The 25916-nt window shown below is 48.1% G+C and overlaps 1 protein-coding gene across 1 annotated transcript in view; it reads right to left on the bottom strand.

Moving 5' to 3' along the window:
* The window catches only part of LOC146808808 (uncharacterized), a 185068-nt gene that overhangs the window by 55250 nt on the left and 103902 nt on the right, over positions 1–25916 (bottom strand). The window contains exons 3-4 of the mRNA XM_085615634.1: positions 20620–20833; positions 4091–4239 (exon numbers count right to left, since the gene is read on the bottom strand). Coding sequence (XP_085471760.1) covers positions 4091–4239; positions 20620–20833 — 363 coding nt within the window. The remainder of the gene's footprint in view (positions 1–4090; positions 4240–20619; positions 20834–25916) is intronic.

Here is a 25916-nt window from a genome sequence, read left to right on the forward strand (position 1 = left end):
GTGCACCCACGCTGCAAAGTTGTTTGTTTTAAAAGAGAAGCTCGAAAAGCTCGGTGTTTGTTCAAAGAAAACAAACTAAAAAAAGAAGAATGGCGCAGTTACCAGGGAGTTTTCTCCTGGAGTGTGGCGGCCATTGTACATTCTCCAGACCTGGGATTGTCAATCCTCCCAGGTAAGGAAAATGAAGGACTGTTGTCCTAAGGAGGACTGTGTCCTGGTGTCACGGTGGCAGGCAGGGCATGCCACCTGAGGCTCAAATGCATGCTTCTGTCGACATTTGCTGATTCCACCCACATCAAGTGCAGCCTCAGTGTTTCACAGCTCAGACCCTGACAGTGAAGCGGTGACAGGTGAGGATCGAGGTGCATTGGCAGAGCGGGGTACAGTGTCTCATCTGGAATGCTTGCGTAGCCCTGCAGTTCGGATTGGAGGTACCTTGGGAAAAGGATGTATGACCTTGGCGCTGAATTGTTTAAAAGATGCTCCAAGTCAGTTTGAAGGTACATTGGAGGTGCAGTGTTCTACTTTGATGCAAATAGGTTGATGACAGTGCAGAGTGCCTGGATGGGAATCTACCACAGTACGTGACACTATTCACTGTATAGGTAGTGAGTCCCTATGTTCAATATCTCAGTATTATCTTGATTACATTTATATCCAACACGTTCCCATATTCGACTGCAGCTTCTTCGATTGCTGGAAGTTCAGAACAAAGGTCTGCGGTGGTGATCAGTAGATCATCCATGTAATCCATAACCTTAACATCAATTCGGGGCAATACAATAGATTTAATACCCAAATGATCCATAAGATTCCTCAAAAAATGTCTCCATATAGGGAAGATGTAGACAAGGCGATAATAAACATCCCTGCCTGGTCCCTCTGGTGATGAACAGTGGGTTGGAGGTAATCCCAATGATGGGGACCATCTCTACTGGCCTGGAATGAACCATTATATTGCCACTAGTGGGGAACTCAAACAGCCCTAATACCTGACAAAGCAAGGGTCACTCACTCTACCAAATGCTTCTTCTGCACCCAGTGTAATCATAGATAGGGGATGGAGTGTGACTTCGGCCCAGTGCTTTAGGGCAGCGGCTAGGTTGGTGTGAGCAGTGCTGTCTCTCCCTGGAATTAATCTGTGCCGCCACGGAGCAACCAAGTTCTTGCTAACCAAGTGAAATCTACTTCCTGCGTAAGCCTTCATCTCCTTGAATTCGCTACCTTGAGGTTCAAGTGCTGAAGGGATGTACTTGTTACTCTGTTTTGGGATCGATTGTAGGGTAAAACCCCAGGGTACCAATGGTAAAAGGCTCCAAAAGTTACAATTTGAGCACAGTAACCTCCGACTCCCTTGAGAGTCTTGAAAAGGCGCTCACGGAACAGCAGCTGGTGCAGACGCTCCAGAGTGGCATGGTGATGTCGAGAAGTGTTCGACCGCTCCAGGACGTGGCGCTCAAGAAGTGAGATCGGCAGGGTTGAGACTTCAAGATTACACCAGGAGAGCTCTTGGGGATTCTGGGATCTGAACAGCAGGATGCGCTGCCAATCAAGATGAACCAGTAGGACGAAACCTCAATGAGGGTCAGAATACTGGACCCATTGGTCAAGCAAAATCGAGAGAACTGAGGGGCCTGCAGAGCTGTGCGAAGTGCAGTACGGGGACGGCGGTGAATGGGGTAACCTCCTACCCTGCGATGCAGTGTTTCCCAGTGTGTATTCCATAAATGTTAAGGACGTACAAGGCACTTCATATTTCATAAAAAACAAAGAATGTTGTGTGCCAAAACCAACACTTCAAAATCAACTGCAATTTTCTTGTACATGATTACTTTTCGAACGCACTGCATCAAGTATTCACATACGGCAAGCCTCGAAAAACCTACACGCCCACTCGCAATGGCGAGTTAGATTTTATGCGGTCGGGCTATTTTTAGCTCTTACTGGTCGTTCTGGCAAGTGAACATAATCTGGAAAGAACAGGTGTTCATTCAGAAACAAATGAGCAATAAAGATGCCTTTAAATCTCGTTTTTATCACCTTGACACATTTGCCGTCTGTTCAAGGATTGTGGTTGAATGTCAGTTTGTCTTTTTAGTTATTGCTGCCTGGAAGTTGGAGTTTATTTTCCTTGCTCTTACTACAGTTAGAGGTTTCTGTCAAGGGAGCTGCCTGACAATCATTGTCAGACAAAGGCCGTATGACGTCAGTTTTATTTTTCTAATGCAACATTTAAAAAGCTTGTAAATGAATAGTACAAGTATTTTTAAAATATATCAGGAATTATTAAAGAAATTTTTGTTTGTAATTAAGAAGTGTGATACAAACAAAGATTTACATAGGAGAAAAACAAGTCAGAACACTTTACCTGGTGATGTGCAAATGGCAAATATTTTACAGAAACTCAATTTCCAAACATTATTGTTAGTTTCATCAGTAAAGCTGCATGTACGTGGGAAATGTTGAGCCCATTTCAATATAAAATCTGCTGATGGCAAATGACAATGTGCTACCACTTCATGCTTTAGTTACGGATTCATTTAAAGTGATGGGTTTCAAACATGATTTGAGAAACATGCCTGCCCCCATCCTGATGACACTGCCATCAATTAACTAAAAGGCAATTCAGGAGTCATGTGTATCCAATATGTGGCTAGATTTGTATTTTATATGTAGCAAAAGTGGAGTCTATTAAATCACACAAAACTGTTTTTGTACCGCTGACATGCAGAACTCACATATTGGAAGGTGCTCTCATATGCGATAAAGAAAAAAATGGCGGCTCAGTGAATTCAAATATTTGCCCAGGATCACATCATTTGGAACCCGGAGATGGGCCAAGAGCATTACAATTGGTCGAGTGGATTATTTCAGTCACTAGACATGCAGGCCTAGCAAAAAATGGTATGATTTTTCTAGGCCTGTACAGTGAATTTAATTTAGCATTAATGGGCGGGTAGAAAGCTGCACCATCAGCTGCAGGGTCTGAAGACAGAGTTTGGCCTGGAACTTCCAGGGACAAACTTTATATCTGCTACCTTTTGTACAAGGGTTTATATTTGCAAAATTCACCCATCTAGCCAGGCAGCTTAACATCTCGGCAGGTAGCAGGGCCTCAGAAATAAAGACTCATCGCAACTGGCAGCCCCAAAATCCACATGTGTTTGAAGAGACCATGTCCACCCGGGGCGTACTTGCAAAAGGTGTCTTGGGGTGGTGGAGAAGCATTTTGCACCCACTTCTTGCGTTCCCTCGGGCACTGTGGTATTTTAGAGGGGGCTGAAGGTCCTTGTACAGCCCCTCCTGGTGTGTATATGGAGCCCGCACACATTTTGTACGGGTGCTATCAAGATGGCCGTTGCTACATTTGCATGGGGCCGTGGCCCCATACAAACGAGGGGTCACATTGCCTTTACTCCTGCGCTGCACTACAGCCAGGCGTAATCAAAGCTTTCTCCAGGAGGGGCGCTGGAGCAAGGGTACTTTTTCAAGCATCCCCTTGCTGGCAGGTGTGGTAATGCACTGCCCCCGCCTGCAGGGGGCTGTCTTTCCCCTCTCTTCAAATCGAGAGTGGCGCTGCAGCGATAGAGAAAGCAGCGGATTCAAAGCACAGCCCTGTCTTTCGGTAATGTGACCTCCTCAGTCCAAACATTGTCAGAGTTTGCACCTACACTGAAGACAGCGCACTTTTCTCAGTACAGGGCGCGCCGTGGTGCAAATCGGGGGCAGTGCACTCGATGGGCCATTCGGGCCAAGCCGTGGACTCTGATGACGCTGCAATTACTTGTTTAAGGTGAACTCGCCTGCTATGGGTGGCCAGCGCCCATCTCTGGAGAGACAGTCCTTTGTCAGAGACAGTTGTTCAAGGCCACATCGGCCAGTCGTTGAAGTCTACTGGGAGGGTGCACTTCACCTGTCAGTCACACTTGTCCACCATAGGGGGCGCAGCCTGTCAAAGCCACACTTCTGGCCAGTCCTACTCACTGCTCGCACTCGCCAGCTGAGTCAAGGCACAACATTCACCAGCCACGGAGCGCTGCTCACTGGCCAAGGTGGCACCTACAGGCGCCAGGCTCGGCTCCATACTCACCTTCCGGCTCCATTCATAGATGGCCTCTCGGGGGGAGTCCGTTTCTGCTCGGCAGCGGAGCTCCACGTCGGACCCCTCTTCGATGAACTCCTTAGACCCCACAGTTCCGCACCAGACATTCACACGACTGATGTACACCTCGCGTACGTCTGCGGAGAGCAAAGACGAAACAGGTCAGATAAAACAAGAGAGGAGGAAGATCAAATAAAGTGGTAGGAAACAGAAAGGAAGAGAGCAGACAGAGAAGAGACAAAGAGGAAAGAGAACGGAGGGTAAAGAGGGAACAGGGTTAAAGAGATGAGACAAAGATGAAGACAGGAGACAGAGGGGCAAAGAACAGAGGGGAAAGAAAACAGAGCGGTGGAAATAATAAACAGAATAAAGAGAGGACACAAAGCTACACAAATGAGATAGAGGAGGACAGAAGAGAGGGGAAATAAGACAGACGGATGGAAAGAATAAACAGGGTAACCACGGGAAACAAAGGTAAAGACAGGAGAGAAGAAGGTGGGCAACGACGAGACAGGGATGGAAAGAATAAACAGGTAAGGGAGGAGCAAGGGTGAGAGGAAACAAGGGTGAAGAAAGGAGACACAGGAGGAGAGAAGAGAGGGGAAGAAGACAGAGGAAGGGAAATAATAAACAGGGGGAGAGGAAATAAAGGTGAAGAGAGGAGATAGAGGAAAGTAGAGAGAGGGAGGAGGACAGATGGAAAGAATAAACAAGGTAAGGAGAGGAAACAAAGTTGAAGAGAGGAAGCAGGAGGAAAGAAGAGAGATGGGAGGAAAGAAGAGATGGGAAAAAAGAACAGAGGGGGAAATGTACAGAGAAAAGAGGAAACAATGGTGAAGAGAGGAGACAGAGAGGGGAAACGAGGACAGAGGTAGGGAAAGAATAAACAGGGCAAATAGAGGGGGCAAAGTTGAGGAGCAAGAGGAGGGAACAGGCCCGGCTACAGGAATTTTTATTTGGGTGGGCCAAGAGTGCATTAGGGTGGGCCACTGCAGGCCCGATTTGTCACTTATATGTCTAGTCAGGCCTGCTTCAGGGCCCTCCTTTATCTCTCCTTAGTCTTACAAGGCCCAGTAAAACGCAATATTTTCTAAATCTCTTTCTAAATATTATCACTCTCAAAAAGTGGTTTTTTCCATGTAACGTCCCTTTGACGGGAAGAGGAGGTTTCTGAGGTGGGATTATCAGGCAAGTGACATTCCTCGGGCTCCCTTTGTGCAAACCTTCAGGGAGAAACCTTCTTCATTACTACCTCCGCCTGACCCCGGACTCTGCAGCGCACTCCCTCCAGGCCGGATTATCCACTTTTCTACCACCCCTCTCCAGTGCACCTTATCTCACAGCCAACCTTGGGCCCCAGCCCCATATCAGGCACCATTGGGCTCCACTTTCATTATTCCCGGTAAAAAACATTTGTAAAATCACCTTCAAACTTAAAACATTGAAGATAGCTGTAAATATAATTATCACGCACTTTAAGATATGTTCCACAGTTGCCCTAATGACCAGACTGCTAATCAAATAAACAAAAACAGAAAGGCCTGACAGGGCCGGCTTTAGCACTGGTGCGAAAGTCTTTTTTGGTGCCCCATCAGTGACCTCTTTCTCCGTAGATACCTTTACTACCACCCTGCAACAGTGCCCTTCAGACCTCCGTAGCCCCTCCCCCTCAGACTCCCCCCACTACCACCCTCATCCCTCCGCAGCTTCCCGCCATGACCTACTCGGATTCCCTCACTGCCACCCTCCAACAGTGCCCCTCATCTCTCAATAGCCCTTTCCCTCAAGACCTCCTCCTTGGATTCCCTCACTTCCCCACGCTCCACCAGTGTCCCTCATCACTCCATAGCCCCTACCCCTCATGACCTCCTCTTCGGATTCCCTCACTGCCACCCTCCACCAGTGCCCCTCATCTCTCCATAGCCCCTTTCCCTCAAGACCTCCTCCTTGGATTCCCTCACTTCCACGCTCCACCAGTGTCCCTCATCTCTCTGTAGCCCCCTCCCCCTCATGACCTCCTCTTCGGATTCCCTCACTGCCACCCTCCACCAGTGCCCCTCATCTCTCTGTAGCCCCTCCCCCTCATGACCTCCTCTTCGGATTCCCTCACTGCCACCCTCCACCTCTCCATAGCCCCTCTCTCATATGCATTTCATTTGTTGTACAGCGCTACTCATATCAGTGTAGGGTGTCACATTACTTTACATCACGCACACATTATACAGAGACAATGAATCATACAAGGATGTAAATCAGTCTACAGAGAATGTCACATAAACCAATGAGGATTACAAGGTGTAGGAATCACATGTCATCCGTACTGGTGGGCAGTATATGTTAAGAGGGTTTGGTCTGGAGAAGCACAAACTCAGGATTTAGAGAGTACTCCAGTGGTTGGGGGTTGGCTTTACTGATTAAATTGCATATCTGCCCAAACAATCGTTTTTGCAACATTTGAATAATGAAAGTGAGGAAATTCTAACTATATCACAACACAAACAAAAACATGTGAGAAAGAGCCCAGGCCCAATCATGTAACTCCTAAAACAGGAAGAACAACAACGTTCGGAGGAACGTTTTAAATTAATTTTCTATTGGCCTTCGTGACGTCACTGCGAGGGCCAATGCTCATGTTTAGTTGGGCCAGGCTCATGTTTGGGTGGGCCTGGCCCACCCGGCCCACCCTCTAGAACCAGGCCTGGGAGGAAAGAGAAGAAAAAGGGCCGAGGCAAAGAATAAACAGGTTAGAGAAGAAACAAAGAAGGAAAGAAGAGAGGGGGTGAGAGGAAAACAGAGAAAGAGGAGAAAGGGTAAAGAGAGGAGGCAAAGGTGACGAGAGGAGGTCGAAGAGGAAAGACAGGACACAACAAAGATAAATAGCACTGAGACAAGCAACAGGAAGAAGAGGGGAAAGGAGACTAAGAGGGGATGTGGAAACTGCTCCATAACAGGATGAAAGAAGAAGAGGGGACAGGCCATTTAGAGAGGGAAAAGATGGCAGGCAGGAATTAGAGGACGCAGAGGGGAAAACTTAGAATGTTGTGCGGGGGAAGAGGAGACTGGTCCGAGTCAGGCAAAGAGAAATTGGTAGAGGCAGTAAAGAGTGAGAAAAGACTAGTGAAGAAGAGTGCGAGTAAGAGTTTAAGAGGGAGAAAGAGTAGCCACAAAAAAGATACAGTGAGAGAGTGTTCTGAATGAGGGTAAGGACAAATGATAACTGGTCTTTCGGGGCCTCAATATTCCTGAAAGGTTGGTGCCTATAAACGGCACGTGGCAAGGTTGGGCAGATTTAGGGCACAGCCCAAGTCCTGCCCCATTAGCACAGGCTGCATCCAGCCCACCCTCTTCATCCTCAGGGTCTGGCACAGGGGGCTCCCCCTGCAGGCTGGTCTGCCCCCATGCTGCCCTGGACCGGGCACCTCAACCACACACTTCCCACCACCCAGACCAATGAATAAAGCTGAGGAGACCACATTGACACTTTCATCCCTTCCTTTGTACTGAAGGTCAAACTGATGAACATTCTGTCCGTGTACACAATTCACCTTTGTTTTCACATTGGTCTGAACATCACCACACCATCGCACAACTCAGATTCACCATACTAGAGATGATGCCCCGCAACACTCAAATTAACACAGAAAAACGACTCTCACAGAGAGAAGTTTGGTGGATCAAGTATTTACAGACTTTAACACCGTTTGGGCTCAATGACAGATTAGAGATGCAATGCTTTTTATAAAATTACTCCATCTTCTCTGAATTTTTACTGTTTTTAGCTTGACTTATTATTGCCCCAGCTTTACTGTCGGTAAGCATTATGTATTTGCATCATCTCCAGATTGTACGTTTGTCTCAGACCAAGCAATTCAATATATTTCTGTATTTCACGTTGTCATTTGGACATGGGCATTCTAAATATTAAGCACTTCACACAACAAGTCTTCTTTCATAGCCTTTCTCTTGTTTCTATCGTCTCATCGTATATCATCACATTTCAGCCACCAGCTCATACGGGGCATTCTTTTGATTGTCATTTTTCCGGGGCTTCTAATCACCCTCCTCCAGCAGTGATTCTTCACCCACCATATACCCACCCACATTACGGCAAGCTCTACATTTGTCAGGCTATTTCAATCTCATTTCTGACACACAGCGTTTTTTTCGTGTCTCAAGACAAGTGCATTCACGCCACTTACACTACCATACGGACATCGTTTTCTTTTCTCTTCCTTTTTTCGTTTGCACTATCTTTATTTAGTGACGGTCACACTTCAGATGGATGTCCAGTGTTTAGTTCACTTTCGAGTCTTACTTTTTCTTTCCTTTCTTTTTTTCGTTAGTATGAACTTTATTTCACATCACACTAGCAACGGCCACACAGTAGATGGAAGTCCAGTGTCTAGTCCACTTTCGAGTTTCATTACGTCCGAGTGGGCGTTTTCACGCACACAGCCTTATTTTAACATTCGGCTAGTCAGTTTCCTGACCGCCGTTCTGCCTGGAGGTCTATACAGTTAGCAGCCCGCCGGCTGCATTGATGTTCGTTTCAGCATAGCAGTCCAGGACTCTGCATTCTTTCACAGCCTTTACACGACTTATGGGTAAGCCCTTGCTCTTTCTCTCCCCGTTTCTTTGTTTCGACCCTGAACTTTTGCCATTCACGGTCTTTCGCTACATCAGTCCCTTTTTTTGTTCATTGCACAGCTAACCTGAGCAGCTCCACAACTGCGAATCCAGCTATCGACCGAGCTACATTTATACAGCATTCTACGAATATTGCATAGAAGTAAGTCGTTCAGCGGTCTTGTTACCGCCACATTTCTTTCACTTTACCAAGCGTTGGTACTTAATCACATCCGTTGTTTATCTTAGCATCCTGCAGCCTTCGGCGCTTCTGTTCAGCCTCGCAATGAAAACTATCGTCAATTCGCTTATCAGTAAGAACGAGAGCATCGCTCGTTTCTTTCAGCTTTATTACACGGGTGTCTTTCATTACAAGTGATTTCAAGATTGGTCATCTTTGGGTACTTTTGTTTAACTCACTCACAAACCAGATTTATCAGTCTCCTCCCTCTCCACTACAATTATCTCTGTTCATATTGAATTGCTAAAGTTTGATTCAGGCCAGTTCAGTACCCTTTGTGCCTTGACACGCTGCATCATGTATATGTAGGATCAAAAATAACCACGTATTCGCACAGTAATGTTTTTCAATGTTGTTTTTTCTCGTTTCTATGTTTTTCAGCTGCCCCTGAAGAAGGGATGTGAATCATCCCGAAATGCATTGGGCTCGTTATTGATCGTCTTCAGAATTGACGTTAAATAATTCACTGCCTTAGAGCAGTTCATCGTTGACTGTATCACTTTGTTACATTTACTTTATTGTCTGTAAATAGTACAGTCACTGTGTTTCTCATTTTTTCAATACAATGAATATTGAAACAAATTAAGCGTTGATTGTTTATTAAGATATAGTTCAAACACGTGTACATTTCCTGATAACTTTGTTTAAATTGTTAAACATCATTGCAATTGTTACTTTTCTTCGCAGTGCACTCGGTATACTGGTGACTGTTCACCAGCAACATTGTAGTACACAATTCACTTCCCACCATCTAGGCAGGGGCGGCTCCTCCATTAGGGGGGTAGGATCATCGCCCCACTACTTTCTTGCAGTGCGAGAAGCAGAAACATAAAAGGGTAAAACTACCATTTTATGTTTCTGCTTCTCGCACTGCGAGAAAACAGAAGTGTTTGGTTGGGGGCGGAGGGATGGGCGGGGCTGCTCGAGGGCAGGGGAGGAGTGGCTTGCCCAATGTTGAGGGCCTGGACTATAAATTCTATGGCAGTCCACGGAGGCTCTGATTATGCTTCTCTTTGCTTTACTGCAAAAACACATCAGCCAATAAAAACAACTTTAAACATCAGCATACCCCGGAAGTACAACCCCCTCCAGTAGTATGCCCCAATCACTGTCCACACTTTCATATATAAGGTCCGAATCACAACATCACTTCCTCTTTCTTTGCTGCTGCAGCAGCAGATAAGTGCTTTTCCCTTACCTTTTTATCAGTTTTGGTAGAGTGTGGGGATATAGTTGTTTCAGAGATATTCGTCGCTATTATCTTCTGTTTTCACCTTGTTTTGGAGATTGGTTATTTGATTGTGTGATCGGCGAGTCGGTCCCGAAGCGTGTGCTCTCGGCTCCGTTCTCGCTGAGGTAGTGGCGCCTCGCAGCGTGCGCGCGTCGCTAGCCTGCTGCGGGCGTTAGGGGGCGGTGGAGAAGGAGGAGGCAGACGCGACACGCTCGTGCGCAGAGAGCGATCGCGTCGTTATCAGGACGCTCTGGCTGTGCGCGCGAACTCGTTTTTCATTAAATTTGAACAAACGGCTCCTCGCGCATAGACCTGAATGACTGCACACATCTCTGGCCTCAATTATTGAACGCTTACCGGAGCGTGTGACCGGAATAGAGCCCTGCTCTAGGGGAGTGTACTGGGGTTTCTCCTTCCACCTTGATTGTAACACAGAACCTTTAGTTTAGGTTGTTCTTTTGTGCTCTTGTTAAGGAGCAGGTTCTGTCAGACCCCTGGGCTGCTCCCCCCCCGTGAATCTCCTCCAACCCTCTCTGCTTAAGGCAATGGCGTACTACGCCGAAGAGGAGGATCAGTGGGTAGAGTGTGATAACTATGAGGAACCTGAAAACTTGGAGGAGAATTTGGTGGAAGCCCTGGATACCCACGTCCAGGGTTCAGTTAACAAGGCCTTAATCAAAGCCCTCAAACCTTTTACTAAGCCCCTCCTTAAGTATGGCAAGAGGAAAATGAAGACCCAGCACAGTGACGCAGGCACTTCGCAGTCTTCGGCCAAAGTATTGGCGCGTATGGCGAAAAATGTAATGAAAGACCAAGGTTCCATGGCTGCGTATACCACGGATGAATCGTTACCATCTACTACTACCGCTTCTGACTCGGAGGTGGAGTCAGTGAGACCCAAAAAGAAAACAAAAAAGGTGAAGCATACAGCTTACAAGGCTGATGACAGCCAGGCTCCTAAAAATCTACTATTCGACCCTCAGAGCCTTATTCATCCGCGGTCCTCGGAGTGGGTTCCCTGTCCTGAGGTGGCCCATTATGTGGGGGTAAACTTACGGCAGGGCTTCGAGAAGGAGGTGCGAGCCACATTGCGATCAGAATGCCCGAGGCCATCCCTGACTGGCAAGGTGGCGGACACGCCAGAATTAGATCCTAATATGGCTACATTTATGCGAAAGTTCGCTAAAGACCCGAAAAAGGGTTTAGATAGAGCCTGGCGGGGGTGCCAGGATAAGTTGCTGGATGTTTCGGGACCCCTCACTAAAATTTTAGACGCGGCGGTCAACGCAAAAAACCAGAATGTTCCATTGGACACCTCTGAGATTATGGAGTGGGCTCAGCGGGCCCTGTGCTTTTTAGGAAATGCCAATGTGGCGCTGTCAACCGAAAGGAGGCGCTCATTCTTAATGAGAATAGATTCTCAATTAGCGGAGATGGCCACGACCGAACCGGGTTCCTTGGCCAATGGCATGCTGTTTGGCGACAAATTCGTCAAAGAGATGGGCAAATACGTGGCCACTTTCTCAGCTCTAGACAAGGCGCAGGCTAACATCAAGAAAGTGTTCCACACTGGTGTTTTTGATAGGGCCGGACGCGCTAGAGGTCGAGGGTCCGGCCGAGGCTACAACCAGACCTCCCGAGGTGCGGAACAAAGAGGCAGAGGCGGTCAGAGGTCGCAGTTTTACCCCTCCAGCAATAGAGGTGGCCGAGGTCGAGGCCACAGAGGAACCTATAGAGGACAGCAAAACTCCAGAGATAACTCCTATTCAGGTAATGATGTTGAATGCCACAGAATGCATGGTGGGGGGTCGTATTGCGTTGTTCCTTCACAGGTGGCAGGAGATTACGGTCGATCCCTGGGTGTTACAAACAGTCCAGGGTTTCCACATAGAGTTCTACACCACTCCGACTCAGAGTCGGGTGCCCGGCGTCCTACATTTTTCCCTACAAGAACAGAGTTTCATCGACAGGGAAGTGGAGGCACTACTCCCGAAGGGTGCAATAGTGAGGTCTATTCCCCATCCTCGGGGTTTTGTAAGCACGATTTTCTTGGTCCCGAAAAAGGACAAAGGGTTCCGTTTGGTGTTGAATCTCAGAGAGTTCAACGCTTGGGTGGTGTATCGACATTTCAAGATGGAGGGCATCCATTTGCTGAGGGACATCCTCTTAGAGAAGGATTGGCTCGTTCGTTTAGATCTAAAGGACGCCTATTTGGCGGTTCCTATCTTCCCACCACACAGGAGGTTTCTCCAGTTTCTCTGGCGCGACCAGTGGTTCGAGTTTTCCGCGATGCCCTTTGGTCTGTCTTCCGCCCCTTGGTGTTTCACCAAACTCATGAGACCGGTGGTCCAATGGTTGAGAGAACGAGGGGTCCGCCTGATCATTTACCTCGACGACATTCTAATTATGGCACAGTCGAGGGAACTCTTGATGAGACATCTAACTTGGACTCTCCAACTGTTACAGGATTTGGGTTTCCTTTTGAATCTGGAGAAGTCGGTCCTGATTCCATCGCAATCGATGGAATTTTTGGGCTTTCAGATCAACTCCCTCATGTGCCAATTACTTCTTCCCTTGAGGAAGAGAGTAGTTATCAGGAAGGAATTGAGGAGAGCGCTTGCCTCTCCGACAATATCATTACGGACATTAGCTCGCCTAGTAGGCTTGTTGGCGGCGTCCATTCAGGTGATATTCCCGGGGCCCTTGCATTACAGGGCCCTTCAGAGACTGAAAATTTTGCATCTACGCAAGGGTCTCTCGTATGCACAACAGATAGCCCTCTCAGTGGAGGCTCGTACGGAGATCAATTGGTGGTTAGACCATATGGAGGCCTGGAACGGCAGAGCCATTTTCTCCTCCAGCCCGGATGTCGTGATAGAGTCAGATGCGAGTCGCTGGGGCTGGGGAGCGCGGTGCGGGACCATGGAGACAGGGGGTCGTTGGTCTCAGGAGGAACTAAAATTGCATATCAACTGCTTGGAGCTTCTGGCGGGAGCGTTCGCGATTCGAACTCTGGCCCCGCAGAAGGTGTCTTGTTGCATTCTTCTACGTATGGACAATGTGTCCGCGGTGAGATACATCAATCGACTCGGAGGGACCCGATCTCGCCTCTTGGCAGAGATAGCCAAGGACTTCTGGCATTATTGCCTGGACCATCGTCTGGTGGTGACGGCGGAGTATATTCCCGGGTCGTCCAACGTGATTGCCGATTGGAATTCACGGCATTTGCGGGACAGCAGCGACTGGAGACTGCATCCCAGCAGTTTCAAAGCGCTGAATCTCAAGTGGGGACCCTGTGTGTTGGACCTGTTTGCGTCCAGACTCAACAGTCAACTTCCACGGTTCTACAGTTGGCGGCCGGACCCTCTAGCGGTCGGCTCGGACGCCTTTCTTCACTCGTGGACGACGGGCATTCTATATGCCTTTCCACCATTTGCCATGATTCAGAGAGTGTTGGCTCACGTTCGCAGGCAGAAAGCAGAGTTAGTTCTGGTTACACCTTGTTGGAAAGCGCAAGCATGGTTTCCAACCACCTTGAGCTTGGCCTGTGCGCCTCCGGTGCGTCTTCGGTTGTTTCCGGACATTCTCACGGATCCTCAGGGGCTGCGCCACCCGTTAGTGTTGCAGAACCAACTGGGTCTCATGGCCTGGAGACTTTCAGGCATCGCTGGCAGGTGCCGGGAGTTTCGCAAGACACTCTCTTCTTCTTGTCCCAGGCTTGGGCTCCATCCACACACAAGCGATACGAATCGGCTTGGAAACGATGGGTTAGTTGGTGTGGTGAGCGACAGAGTGATCCCGTGGGATCCGATATTCATCTAATCGTGAACTTCTTGTCGGAATTAGCCAAGTCCGGTTTGGCGTACCGGACGGTGAATAACTTTAGATCGGCTATTTCAGCGGGCCATCCGCATGTGGAGGGCAGACCGGTGGGGGAACATCCCTTGGTTTGCAAGGTAGTGCGAGGGATTCGATTAGTGAATCCTCCTAAACCTAGGTACACCGCACTTTGGGATGTGTCGGTGGTTTTGCGTTTTTTGAGGAATTGGCCGAATAATGAAGCACTTTCTAGAAAACAATTATCGGCAAAATTAACAGTCCTACTGTGCTTAATTTCATGTAGACGAGTGTCGGATGTGCGAGCATTGGATTTGGCAGGTAGAGTATTTACTCCTTCGGGAGTTTCCTTTACGATTTCCAGACGTACTAAGACGCATTCTCAGTGTATTACATATCCTGCATTTCCTCATCATAGCAAGTTGTGTGTGGTCAAGTGTTTGAAGGTTTATGAAGATTGTACTAGGGAATTTAGATCTGATGTTTCAGGACAATTGTTAATTGCTCTTCAGCGACCTTTTCGCCCGGTCACATCTGCAACCCTGGCCAGGTGGGTCACTTGGTTAATGGGTCTTGCGGGGGTGGATGTTTCCATATTTGGAGCTCATTCTGTTAGGGGAGCTATGGCCTCCAAGTCTTTGGGGGCGGGTTCCCGGTTGCAAGACATCATGACTGTGGCGGACTGGTCGGCTGATTCCACATTCAAAACGTTTTTATCATAAACCTATTGTAGATGTAGCTTCGGTGGTGGTAAATCAACTTTAAACTAGCATAATCAGAGCCTCCGTGGACTGCCATAGAATGAAAAATTGTCTAGCAAGCGCGACAAAGAATTTTCAATTCTATTAAGGACACGGAGGCGAGGATTATCCCACCCAAGCAGTTAGAATGTTGGCATTCTTATGTAATTACTATGATGTTGTACCCACCCGATAATCCTGTACATTGCCTTCAACGTTGTTTTGTACGGGTGTTACGATGTCAGTTTCCATTTCAGGAGAACAGACCAAGCAATCTTGAGGTCCTGGAGTTCTGGCATCGGCAGGGATGATTCGGTTCATCAGGGAGACAATTCATCTGGACAGAGGACAGATGTCGTCTTTTCCGGAGAGGATATTCAAGGTTCAAGTTTGGTCGCACGTCGATGGAGAAAATAAATCGGTGGTCCAGTGTTCAACGGTCAAGTTGGTGGACTGTGTTGAAAGGTTTTTCATGCAAAGAAAGAGGAAGTGATGTCGTGATTCGGACCTTATATATGAAAGTGTGGACAGTGATTGGGGCATACTACTGGAGGGGGTTGTACTTCCGGGGTATGCTGATGTTTAAAGTTGTTTTTATTGGCTGCTATGTTTTTGCAGTAAAGCAAAGAGAAGCATAATCCTCGCCTCCGTGTCCTTAACAGAATTGAAAATACTTTGTCGCGCTTGCTAGACAATTTTTCATTGAGCCCTCTGAGGCCCACTAAACCAGTTATGCGCACTCTCCCTTGGAGAAAATGGCCTCCCCATAGACGCCTGGCGGTTCGGTGTCCCCACCAATCACAATGCTGCCATTGCAGCGTTGTGATTGGCTGAGGGGAGAGAGGCTGTCTGCTTCCTATTCGCTGGACTCGGCCAGCAGCTGAGACGGTGTGGGACCCGAGAAGGTACTTTTATTTTAATTAACACGCCCCCCCCCCCCCGCCCCCCTCCCCTCGCGCCAACCCCCCACGCCTCCCCACCCCCTCCACCTGCAAGTCATGCCGGCTCCGACTGCACCCATGCTCAAGACTGAAGCGGAGGAGACCACATGGACACTTTCATCCCTCCCTTATTACTGAAGGTCAAACTGATGAACATTCTGTCCATGAACCCATGGGTACCACTCAGTTCCAGGAACTGCCAGGTGCACACAACAGTGGAAGCTCAGACTGGGCCAGTACATAGAGAGCTCATCACAGTGCCAGTTTATTGAGCACAACGGATGACAAAATCATGGCACACAATGTATTCGCATTGATTTTCAACATTTCATGTTCCAATAATAAAATCCCAGCCAAGTAACCAATAAAAAACAATATGATAGCAGCTGAATATTTTAGGATAATAAAAAGTGATACATTTGGTATAAAAGAAGAAACCAATTAGCCCGCTTAGAAATTAAAAACACCAGCTGTGGTAATGTGCAGGCACAAGAATCACAGTGCCGTCAATTAACAAAACATTGCTTACCTGTGACCATTGGTACGAGCATGATGTGTTACACTTCTGATGCTGTTCACTCTCCTGCCATCTACTGGTGGCTTTAGAGTATTACAACTTGTTTTTCTTCACAGACTTTATCTGGGGCGTAGGTGGAAGGACTTGTCAACACGTCCCCTTATACCCACAATTCACAGCGACGCAGACCCTCCCTTAGGATTATGCATAGTTTTCTTAATGGGAACGGTAGCTGCGGGCGTGAAGACTCAGGGTCTTGTTTAGGCCTTGGCGGGTGCCCGTCGCCATGCCAGGGGTGCAGAAGTCATGGCCTGCGCCACCCAGGTGGAGTACGGTCTGCCTGGCGGGATCTCTGGGCTGCGAAGGAAGCCCATTGCAGAGCAGGAGGCAGGTAGTAATAATAATGACTGGTCATTACCCTTTGTCAGCATAAACGAGCAATACATAAAAATAAACTATCCTTTGATGATTAAAAGCAGCAGACAAAAATTATATTGAAAAGCAATCACAATGCCAAAGCCCGTTTAAAAAAAAAAAACATTAAAAAACTGAGGGAGACTGCAAACGCAACTAAAGCCGAACCTTATGTAGTGTAAAGAAAAAAAATCTAAATGTCAGGGTCACCGTCCTCAAAGCACCCCTTAATTAATAATGTACTTATTCTTGCCTCTCTTCTAATATGGAGGGGCGTGGCAGCATTATATGAGCTGAGGAAAACGGGATTCCACAATATATATGAACATACGCGTCCAGTTTTAATATTAACAAATGAAGGCGTACTGCAGGCTTAACACTCGAGAACGATTAGTCTGGCCTTTCTGCTTCCGACTTAATCCCACCAATAAGATTTAATGTACTTTAATTCAATGTACTGCCTATCAGCACGGACGATTTTTCTTTAATTCGTGTTCTCTGGGCTTTCTTATCCCTGGTTATTGGATTAGCCGCTCTTGAAGTTTTCTGCATGTCATATATCGTTTGAATCCGGACGAGATTGCACATTTAATTTACAGACATGTCTGTTTGAACATTTACAGCAACCTGTCGAGCACTGCTTGGCTAAGCTGACTTCCCATCGTTAGTGATGTTAAAACCTGAATCCATGCAACCTCTCTGAGCCCAGCCACAGTCCAAGGCGGAGGCCGCCTCGAGGCAGCACGTGCAGGTAAACCTTCAGCTCGACAAGGCGCCCGCCCTTCACATTCTTTAAGGTGTGAAACTTCTGCCCATAATAAACTCAGGCATACCATCATTCAAAGTAGACCCGTACACCGGATGTAGGTAACCAGCTGGTACACAGACAAGGCGTTTCTTGACAGGGGTTGGGATGTTGCTGGGAGCCGCTCTTGTGAGGTTTTTGTTTAGCCCTGTTGGCATTCCCATTTTCCCTTTAGTTGCAGGGGTTCGGCTGGGGGGGAAAGGGTGATCGCTTAAGGCACCGCTGCCATACATATATGACTGCACGCAGAGTTTGGAGTCCTCCTTATCGGTGCATAATGTAGTGTCATGATGGAACATACGACACTCACTTGGAATGTACGAGGCCTTCCTACCCCATCCCGCAGGTGTGCAGTCTCCTCTTACCTGAAAAGACAGGATGTACGTACTGCCCTCTTGAAGGAGACGCGTTTGAGCAAGACTGAGATAGCCAGGCTTCAACCAGGGGGAAGGAACATTCCCTGGACTATTCCTGGTTTGCAAGAGGGGCCGTGATCTGGATCCGACCAGGTACACCACACACGGCCGAGGAGTCCCTCGTTGATAAGGAAGGGAGATATGGGTTTGTAAAGGGGAGATGAGACGGGCGTCATATATTATTAAGCAATGTATACGCCCCTAATACGGACCAGGGTCAGTTTCTGCGTACACTATACCGAATACTGACAAAATGGTGTGATTGGGGGGATTTTAATAGCGTTATAGACACTGGCCTTGATAGATGCTTTCCCCGCTTGAAGGTACAGCTGCTGTAGCCAACTCCAAAGCACCGAGTGGTTGCATGGATGCGACTGGACAGATATCTGGAGGCATCGAAACCCCGGAGAGAGGATATATTCCTTCCACTCGGCCCCATTTGCATGTGAGATGGATATATTCTTGGGCGCTTCTCCTTTACTCCCTTGCATAACGGACCCAGATTATCGTGGCCGCACGCATTCCGATCACAATCCACACTTTGTTACGGTGGCATGGGAGGGTGGCATACCAGAGATCCCACCGTGGCGATTACAACCGGTGAGGACGGCGGACCCCGTCTTCCGAGCCTCAATCGGGAAAGCCATTGGGGGATTTTTCATGCAGAACACTGGGTCTGCCTCGTCTCTGCTAGTGGAGTGGACGCCTGTGAAAGTCTCAACACGGGGACGGTGTTTGAGGTTGGGCTGTGGCTTGAAGAGACGGGTAGAAGCGGAACGGACTGTGGAAAAATCTTTATTAACTCTTGAAACTCAAGTGCTAGCGGGAATGCCGGATTCCTCTCCGTTATTGGGGGCACGGAAGAAGCATGCAGGTCTTCTAGAACCGTCAGCGATGTTTGGACTTTGCTGCACACTCAGGGCTCACGCATGCTGCGAGCAAATACCACGCGGTAGGTTACAACACGGACGTTACATCGTCCCCCGTGTTACCACGCCTGGCTTTACATCGCAAGTCGTTTCTACGACTTGCACTAGATGGCGCACTGGATTTAGGAATAGGATAAATTACTATTCTTACTCCAGTTAGCGCAACAGCAGGGAATGTGTTGGACTTAAAATCCAACACATTCCCTGGTGTTACGTGCCATCTAGCGCAAGTCGTTGAAACGACTTGCGATGTAATGCCATGCGTGGTAACAACGCTGGCAATGTAACGTCTGCGTTGTAACCTACCCACGGTGAAACCGCTGTTTCCCAACGTGGAATAGTGGGCGCATACGGCGCTATCGCTCTAGTAAGATAGAGGGCTCTACGAAGGTACTTCAGTGCAATTGACAGCAAGAGGGGAAGCATCGTGTGCGATTTAGTGCATGGATGAAAGGTGAAAAGCAATCTGTCTAGCGTATACGGGGACCCATTTTCTGCTGTATCCTCTAGGCGCAATTCAGCCACCCACTTCGCCATTGGGATGCAAGGTAATAATATTCCATGTTGGGTAGGGCCAGGCCACCGCGCTCCTGTGGTAAATATATCATTGCGAGTGGTCGCGTATGCTCGCGACCGCTCACGATGAGAAACTACCAGTCCGCGTTGAGAAAGCTGCCGCTTGAGTAAAAATCTACTCGATCGGCAGAAAACTACAGCTCGCACTGTGCAAGATGACGTTTTCAATGATTGCACAGTGCCGGTTGCTTGTCCGCACTGTGCAATCATTGAAAACAACATCTTGCACAGTGCGAACAGGGTACTACGCAGTTCGCGAAGTGCTACGCGTAGCTCGCGCAGTGCACTTTGCGTAGCTTCGCGTAGTGCTACTTCGTGAACTACGCCCAGGGTTACCTCAAAGTCTCGTCCACCGAAACGCGTCAACATACCTATAATAATGGATCTGTGATGACTGGGTACTTGGTAACAACATGACGTATTTTACACCCCAGATTGAGCAGATCAGTTTTTGAAATGTAGACAATTGTGTCTGTTTTGTGTTTCTCTCCCTGCTTTGTGTTATTGTCTTTTTCATCTTCATATGTGTTTTTTTGTTATATGGTGTTGTACTGTGAAGATTACACAAGAGTTTTTTTAAACTTGTAGTTTAATTGTTGCTATAATAACTAGGACGATGGCTTAAACCTAGGATGCATATATATTGAAATATATTTATAAGAGAGCATTACATCTTTTGTACTCCTGCTATAGCGTTATGGTACTGGATTTGGCCTCTGGATTGACTGGGGGTGATTGTATAGTGAATAAGTGCTTTTACTCCCAGCTCTTCCACACTCTAAGACGCTCGCTGCTTCACATGCAGTTGACTTTACCCACGCCATACCAAGGGCTTTAAAAGCACTGACCCAACGTGTTGTCCACTCTCCCCAAATCCTAATAGACTCTCAGAGTAAGCCTAGATCTCTGAGTGGTTCTTTCCTAGATCTTCTGGCCAATCACTGGTTCTGCCTGACAGGTGACTGGCTCCGTCCCAGCCCCATCAGCTTTTCTGAGTCAAGCCTGATATGCGACTGATGAGGCCTTAGGCCTGGTGCCTATTTAGAGGCAATAGTACATCATGTGACCGACTCGCCCGCAGCCCTAGCGGCCTTGCAAAGGTTCTGCCTCACGTGTGACTGATTCTGCCCCAGCCCTAACCACCTTTCACAGGTGCATCTTGAGATGTGAATGGCTAGCCTCCAGCTGTGCCCTGGATCCCCACTGAAAGGTTTGCAAATGGCCTGCTGCTGGCTGGTACTCACAGTAGAAGGGGATGGTGAAGCTCTCCGAGGTGGTGGCGTTATCTTGGCTGCTGTTGCCCCTTTCTCTGGCGACGCAGCGGTAAGGCCCCACCTGCCAGGGCTGGATGTCCTGGATATGGAGCAGCAGCCGCCCCTCGCCACGGGTGATGTTCACGTCGTAGTACCAGCAGCGGAAGGTGTGGGGGGTGTCCAGGTTCAACCAGGTCTTCATCCACTGCAATGGAAAAGAAACAACCAATCAGAGGCCGCGCCAGGACACCTGCGCCACCAGGCTGCGTCAAGGACCACTGTGGCCATGGGTGGCTCTCACACTCTTTAGAAGAGCAAGCCAGGGCGATGAGAGACAGAGCAGAAGGAAGGGTTGGGATAGGGGAATCCAGATTAAAACTGGCAAATTCCACCAGCAATTAGTTTCCCTGTAATTATTAATAATTAGCAGTTAATTACACTGTTTTCAGGGTGGCCATTTTTCAGGGGCCTGGGGTTTCAGCATGGCTGGAGGTAGACAAACCTGGAATGTTGATGTCTGTGATTACAGCTCTTCTCACTCTGGTCTTCAATCCATCATTCTCGACTGCTGACTTTCGTCTCACAGTTTCCGCCCACAGGCTGATACTTACAGCCCATGTGTGGGAGGAGAGCGGGGAAAGATCTGAATGATGTACGAATGGAGTAGCCAATCAGAGGAGACTCCTCTTAACTCTGAACTCCTCAAGAAGGGAGTTAGAGGCTCATAGTCCTTGGCCATGGTCCTAAAAAATGTTAGTGCCAAGCCCCCTCGAGGGAAATCACTTTATGTAGGTCATCCAAAAGGCCAAACGAAAATGTTCAGAATTATTTTACATTCTTTAAGGAAGCTTAAGTGTGCACACTTTAACAGCTATAGACACATTTGAACTGCAGGAGTGCATTTCTTTTTCTAACATTAAATATCGACGGGTAAAACACAGCATTTTGAGGGGTAGAAGGACATATCATAAGAATTGTGCAGCAGCAATTTTCTATCTTTCCTTCTTCATACAATACATTCCACAAGCAAAACTGAAACATTTTGTAAGCAAAGGTGCCAAAACGTGTATGGGACTTCAGAGCGCGTCAAAGAAATGTAGACTTAAATAGATGTTTATTCTTGGCATTGATTGTGCCACATTATCACACCAGACAGGCTACTAGTCGCTTGTCATGTGTTTGACAAGAAATTAGGTCACACAACAGCTCTGAACATATTCACTCTTCGAACACTGGAGTCATGATCACTCGTTCCTGTTACAAGTGCACTCAAACACCTGAATGAAAACACGCCATGGCCAGGCCTGGCACCCTAAAAGTGTCCACCGGGTGATCCTCTGCCAGAAATTGGTGTGGACCCGGGGGTTACTTGGAGGCTGCCCTTTGACACCTACTCCCAGCCAGGACCGGACTGATCAAAGATGCGCTGATGTTTATGTTTATGAGATTTATAAAGCACTCAAATACCCACGGGTGTCTCGGCGCGGAGGACAGGCGACTTGAATCCTATACCAAGGGACTTATTGTGTATTTTCGTCATTTTAATGAAGGTTAATAAGGATTGGGATACTCTGATCTGTAAAGGGAGCGAGTTCCAAAGTTTAGCAGCAGCGACAATGAAACGTTTGTCGCCAGAGATGCTGTAGATGAGCGAAGAGCCTGAGCTGGAATATAGGTTGCTAATTTTCTAATCAGAAACTGAGGTCCTGTGTTGCGAGACGTCTTATATGCAATGCACAAGGCCTTAAACATTATACGGCTCTTTACATGGAGCCAGTGAAATTTCTGAATAACATGAGATATAGGCTTATATTTAGGGGTTCCCGACAGCATCCTGGCGGCTGCATTCTGAATAGTTTGAAGTTTATGGATGACCTTAATTTTGGGCATTCAGTAGGAGCCCATTACAGTAATCAATGGCAGACATGACTAGTGTACGAACCAGAGTTTTTCCTGCTGTCAGAGGAAGAAATGGTAGAATTTTTTTTATCATGCGAAGTTTGTAGAATGCAGCTGAAACTACAGAGTTAGCATGAGGTAGAAAAGTCAATCTATCGTCAAATAGGACGCCTAGATTCCTAACCCTAGTGAATGGGGGCGAAGGAGAACCCAGTGACAACAGCCACCATGCTGAAGATCAGGCAGGAGATAGTTTACCGAATGTCATAACCTCCGTTTTATCAGAGTTCAATTTAAGGCAATTGCTGGTCATTCAGTCACTGATGGCCAGCATGCCTCTTTGAAATTTGGCTGCTACCTCTTGCCCATCATTGTGTATAGTCAACACCAACTGGGTATCATCGGCGTATGATGTGAGGCCCACCCCATGTCCCTTGATAATTCTGGCTAAGTCCGCCACGTAGATATTAAAAAGTGTCGGACTTAGGGATGAACCTTGCGGAACACCACACAGGAGGGTCAATTGGGTGGATTGAAAAGTACCAAAGTTTACCGACTTGGTACGGTTGGCGAGGAAAGAGGCCAGCAGCGCTCGGGCTTTTTGCTGGATACCCAGTTTAGTGACCTGGTCGATCAGGATGGCATGATCGACCATGTCAAAACCTGCTGAGAGATCCAGCAACAGAAGAACAGCGATGCCTCCCTGGTCCAAGATGATTCTGATGTCTTCAGTCGCTTTAATGAGTGCGGTCTCTGTTCCGTGGCCCCTAAGGAAACCGAATTGTGGGTCATCTAACAACTGGTGATATTCAATATATCTGGAGAGTTGGGTGTTCATCACCTTTTCAAAGATTTTTGCCGGAAAAGGCAGGCTAGCTATCGTCCTATAATTTTTAGTTTCGGTAGGATCCAAGTTTGCTTCTTTTAAGAGTGGTTTTATAATCGTTTTCTTCCAGATCGTGGGGTAGATGCCTCAGGCAAACATAGTATTACAGATACTAGATAAGACGGGTGCCACTTGCTCTATGACTGGTAAAAGTGTAGCCGGAGGGCAAGGGTCATTGGCGGAGCCTGATTTCACGGAAGAGATTATATTAGAAATCTGATCAGATGTGGTGTTATCAAATTTCAATAAGGAGTATTCAGAGGTGTCCCTTATTGACGGCTGAGCCGTAGTGTTGGTCTCGGATGCAAATTTCGAGTAAATATCGTTTACCTTCTCAACAAAATACTTCGATAGAGAGTCACATAGTGACTGACTAGGGGCCATGTTGCTGGAGGATGTTTGACCTTACAATTTAGCAACTACTTGAAATAGGTGCTTATTAGAATCTTGAGCAGCTTCGATCTGAGCAGTATAATATTCCTTTTTTCCTGTGTGATCAAGTGTTTTTAGTTAGTAAGTGCTGCTTTATAGACTTGTTTTTCCTGGAGGTTATAGGATTTACGCCATTTTCTTTCACAGTTCCTGCACAATTTTTTTTGTTCTCCAAGGAGTTCAGAAAACCAAGGGGCTGACGGCACGCTCCGATTATTTGAGATAATTTTGTTCGGCACCAGCCGGTCAAATGCATCATTTAGCCAGTTGGTATAGTTTACTGAAGCCACGTTGGGAACTGACGGGACTACTGGTTGGGTAGAGCATAAGTGTATTTTTAGAAGCTGGGAGTCTAAGCTTTTCCAGGCTCTTCGAAGACCCAGCTTAATTATCAAGGTACTGGAAGGGGGCTTAAGGTTGATCTGAATATTAAAGATAATTGCATGATGATCAGACCAAACTAGAGGGAGAATACTCTGTAAACGAATGGCTTGGGAGTTTGAGAATAGGCCGTCTAGAGTGTGGCCAGCTTGGTGCGTAGCGTTTAAGACTCGCTGTGATAAGCCCACCGCTTCCAAATCTGAAAGTAAAGTGTTGGTGTTATTATCCAGATGATTTTCTAAGTGAAAGTTAAAAGCTCCTAAAATCGTGAAGGTAGGTTCGACTGTTAAAGGTTCTAACAGAGTGCTTAAAGTAGAATACCCATAAAAGTTTGAGAGGAGGTGAGCTGGATAGAAAAATATATGGCTTCACAGGTTAGCGAGGGGATGTGTTGGACAGGCCACACGAAGGGCTTGCTCCCTCCCCGCACGACAGGGCCCGAGCTCCGGCCCACCAGGCATAACCCACGAAAAGCACCCGTACCCCGTCTCCCGACGGATCTTCTGCCCTCGGACCTCTACTCATCACGGGGCCCAGCCCCACCGGCTCCCCCGGCCGGTTCAAGCCGCCATCTTGGGCCCTGCACCACGAGGCCGCGTGGCCTCGCCCCGACCCTAACCCCGGGCCTGACCGGCCCCGACATCCCGGCACCACCATCCACCCGGGAGGTGAGCGGACCACTTGGCAGGTCAATGGGAGGACGAAGTGTCAAGAGCTCTTCCCCCGCCAGGTGCCGATCGCCTCCAGCTCCCCCAGGCGCGGGCTCCACCCCCTGCTGGGTGTCTGGACACCTTCATCCCGGGCCCTCCGACCTCCAAGTGCGAGGGTCCGGACATCAAAGAGCGCCTGCCCTATAACTGGGGCAACTCCGGAGCAGGAAGGCAGTTGTATCCTGGAGTCGAGAGACACCGAGAGAACTCAGCCTTGACGGACTACTGGCGCTGCCGTAGCCCGCTCTTGTGAACCATCGTCCTGCCTGCTGGCGCTGCCGCGGCCTTCTACAACATCCATCCTCGTCGGGACCTGCTGGCGCTGCCGCGGCCCGTTGTAACGACCATCCTCACCGGGACCTGCTGGCGCTGCCGCGGACCGTACATCGACCATCTTTCCGGGACCTGCTGGCGCTGCCGCGGCCCGTTGTAACGACCATCCTCACCGGGACCTGCTGGCGCTGCCGCGGACCGTACATCGACCATCTTTCCGGGACCTGCTGGCGCTGCCGCGGCCCGCACCAACTAAGCTCGAGGATTGTGAGCTAATCATCATCTCATCCAAACTACCTGACTGGTAGACAGACTGTCCCGCTACCCCTTACCCTGCTCTGAGAGACTTGAATTGAGGGGACCCCTGAGTCCAGACCTCCTTGTACCATTCAACCGTACCTTAAGAAGTGCTTATAAAGAACACTGAACCTTATCCGTGTGTGGTATCTGTCTGTGGGGGGGGGAAGTTACTTGTCTGTACGATCGCTGGAGACGGCTCTCCCCGGAGACCTCTCCTCCTGACCCCGGCCGACCCTCCCGGTCCGTCTATCCTTTCTAACATTGGTGGCCAGCGGCGCGATCCGAATCAACGCGTAATCGTACAGAGAGTAGCTCACCCCACGACAACAACACGATGTCAGCCAAAGATAGCAACTCCACCGAGAAATTCCTAATGGATAAATTAGAAGAATACAACCACCGCGAAC

The sequence above is a fragment of the Triturus cristatus genome, chromosome 7, assembly GCF_964204655.1.
Source record: "Triturus cristatus chromosome 7, aTriCri1.1, whole genome shotgun sequence".
NCBI lineage: Eukaryota > Metazoa > Chordata > Amphibia > Caudata > Salamandridae > Triturus > Triturus cristatus.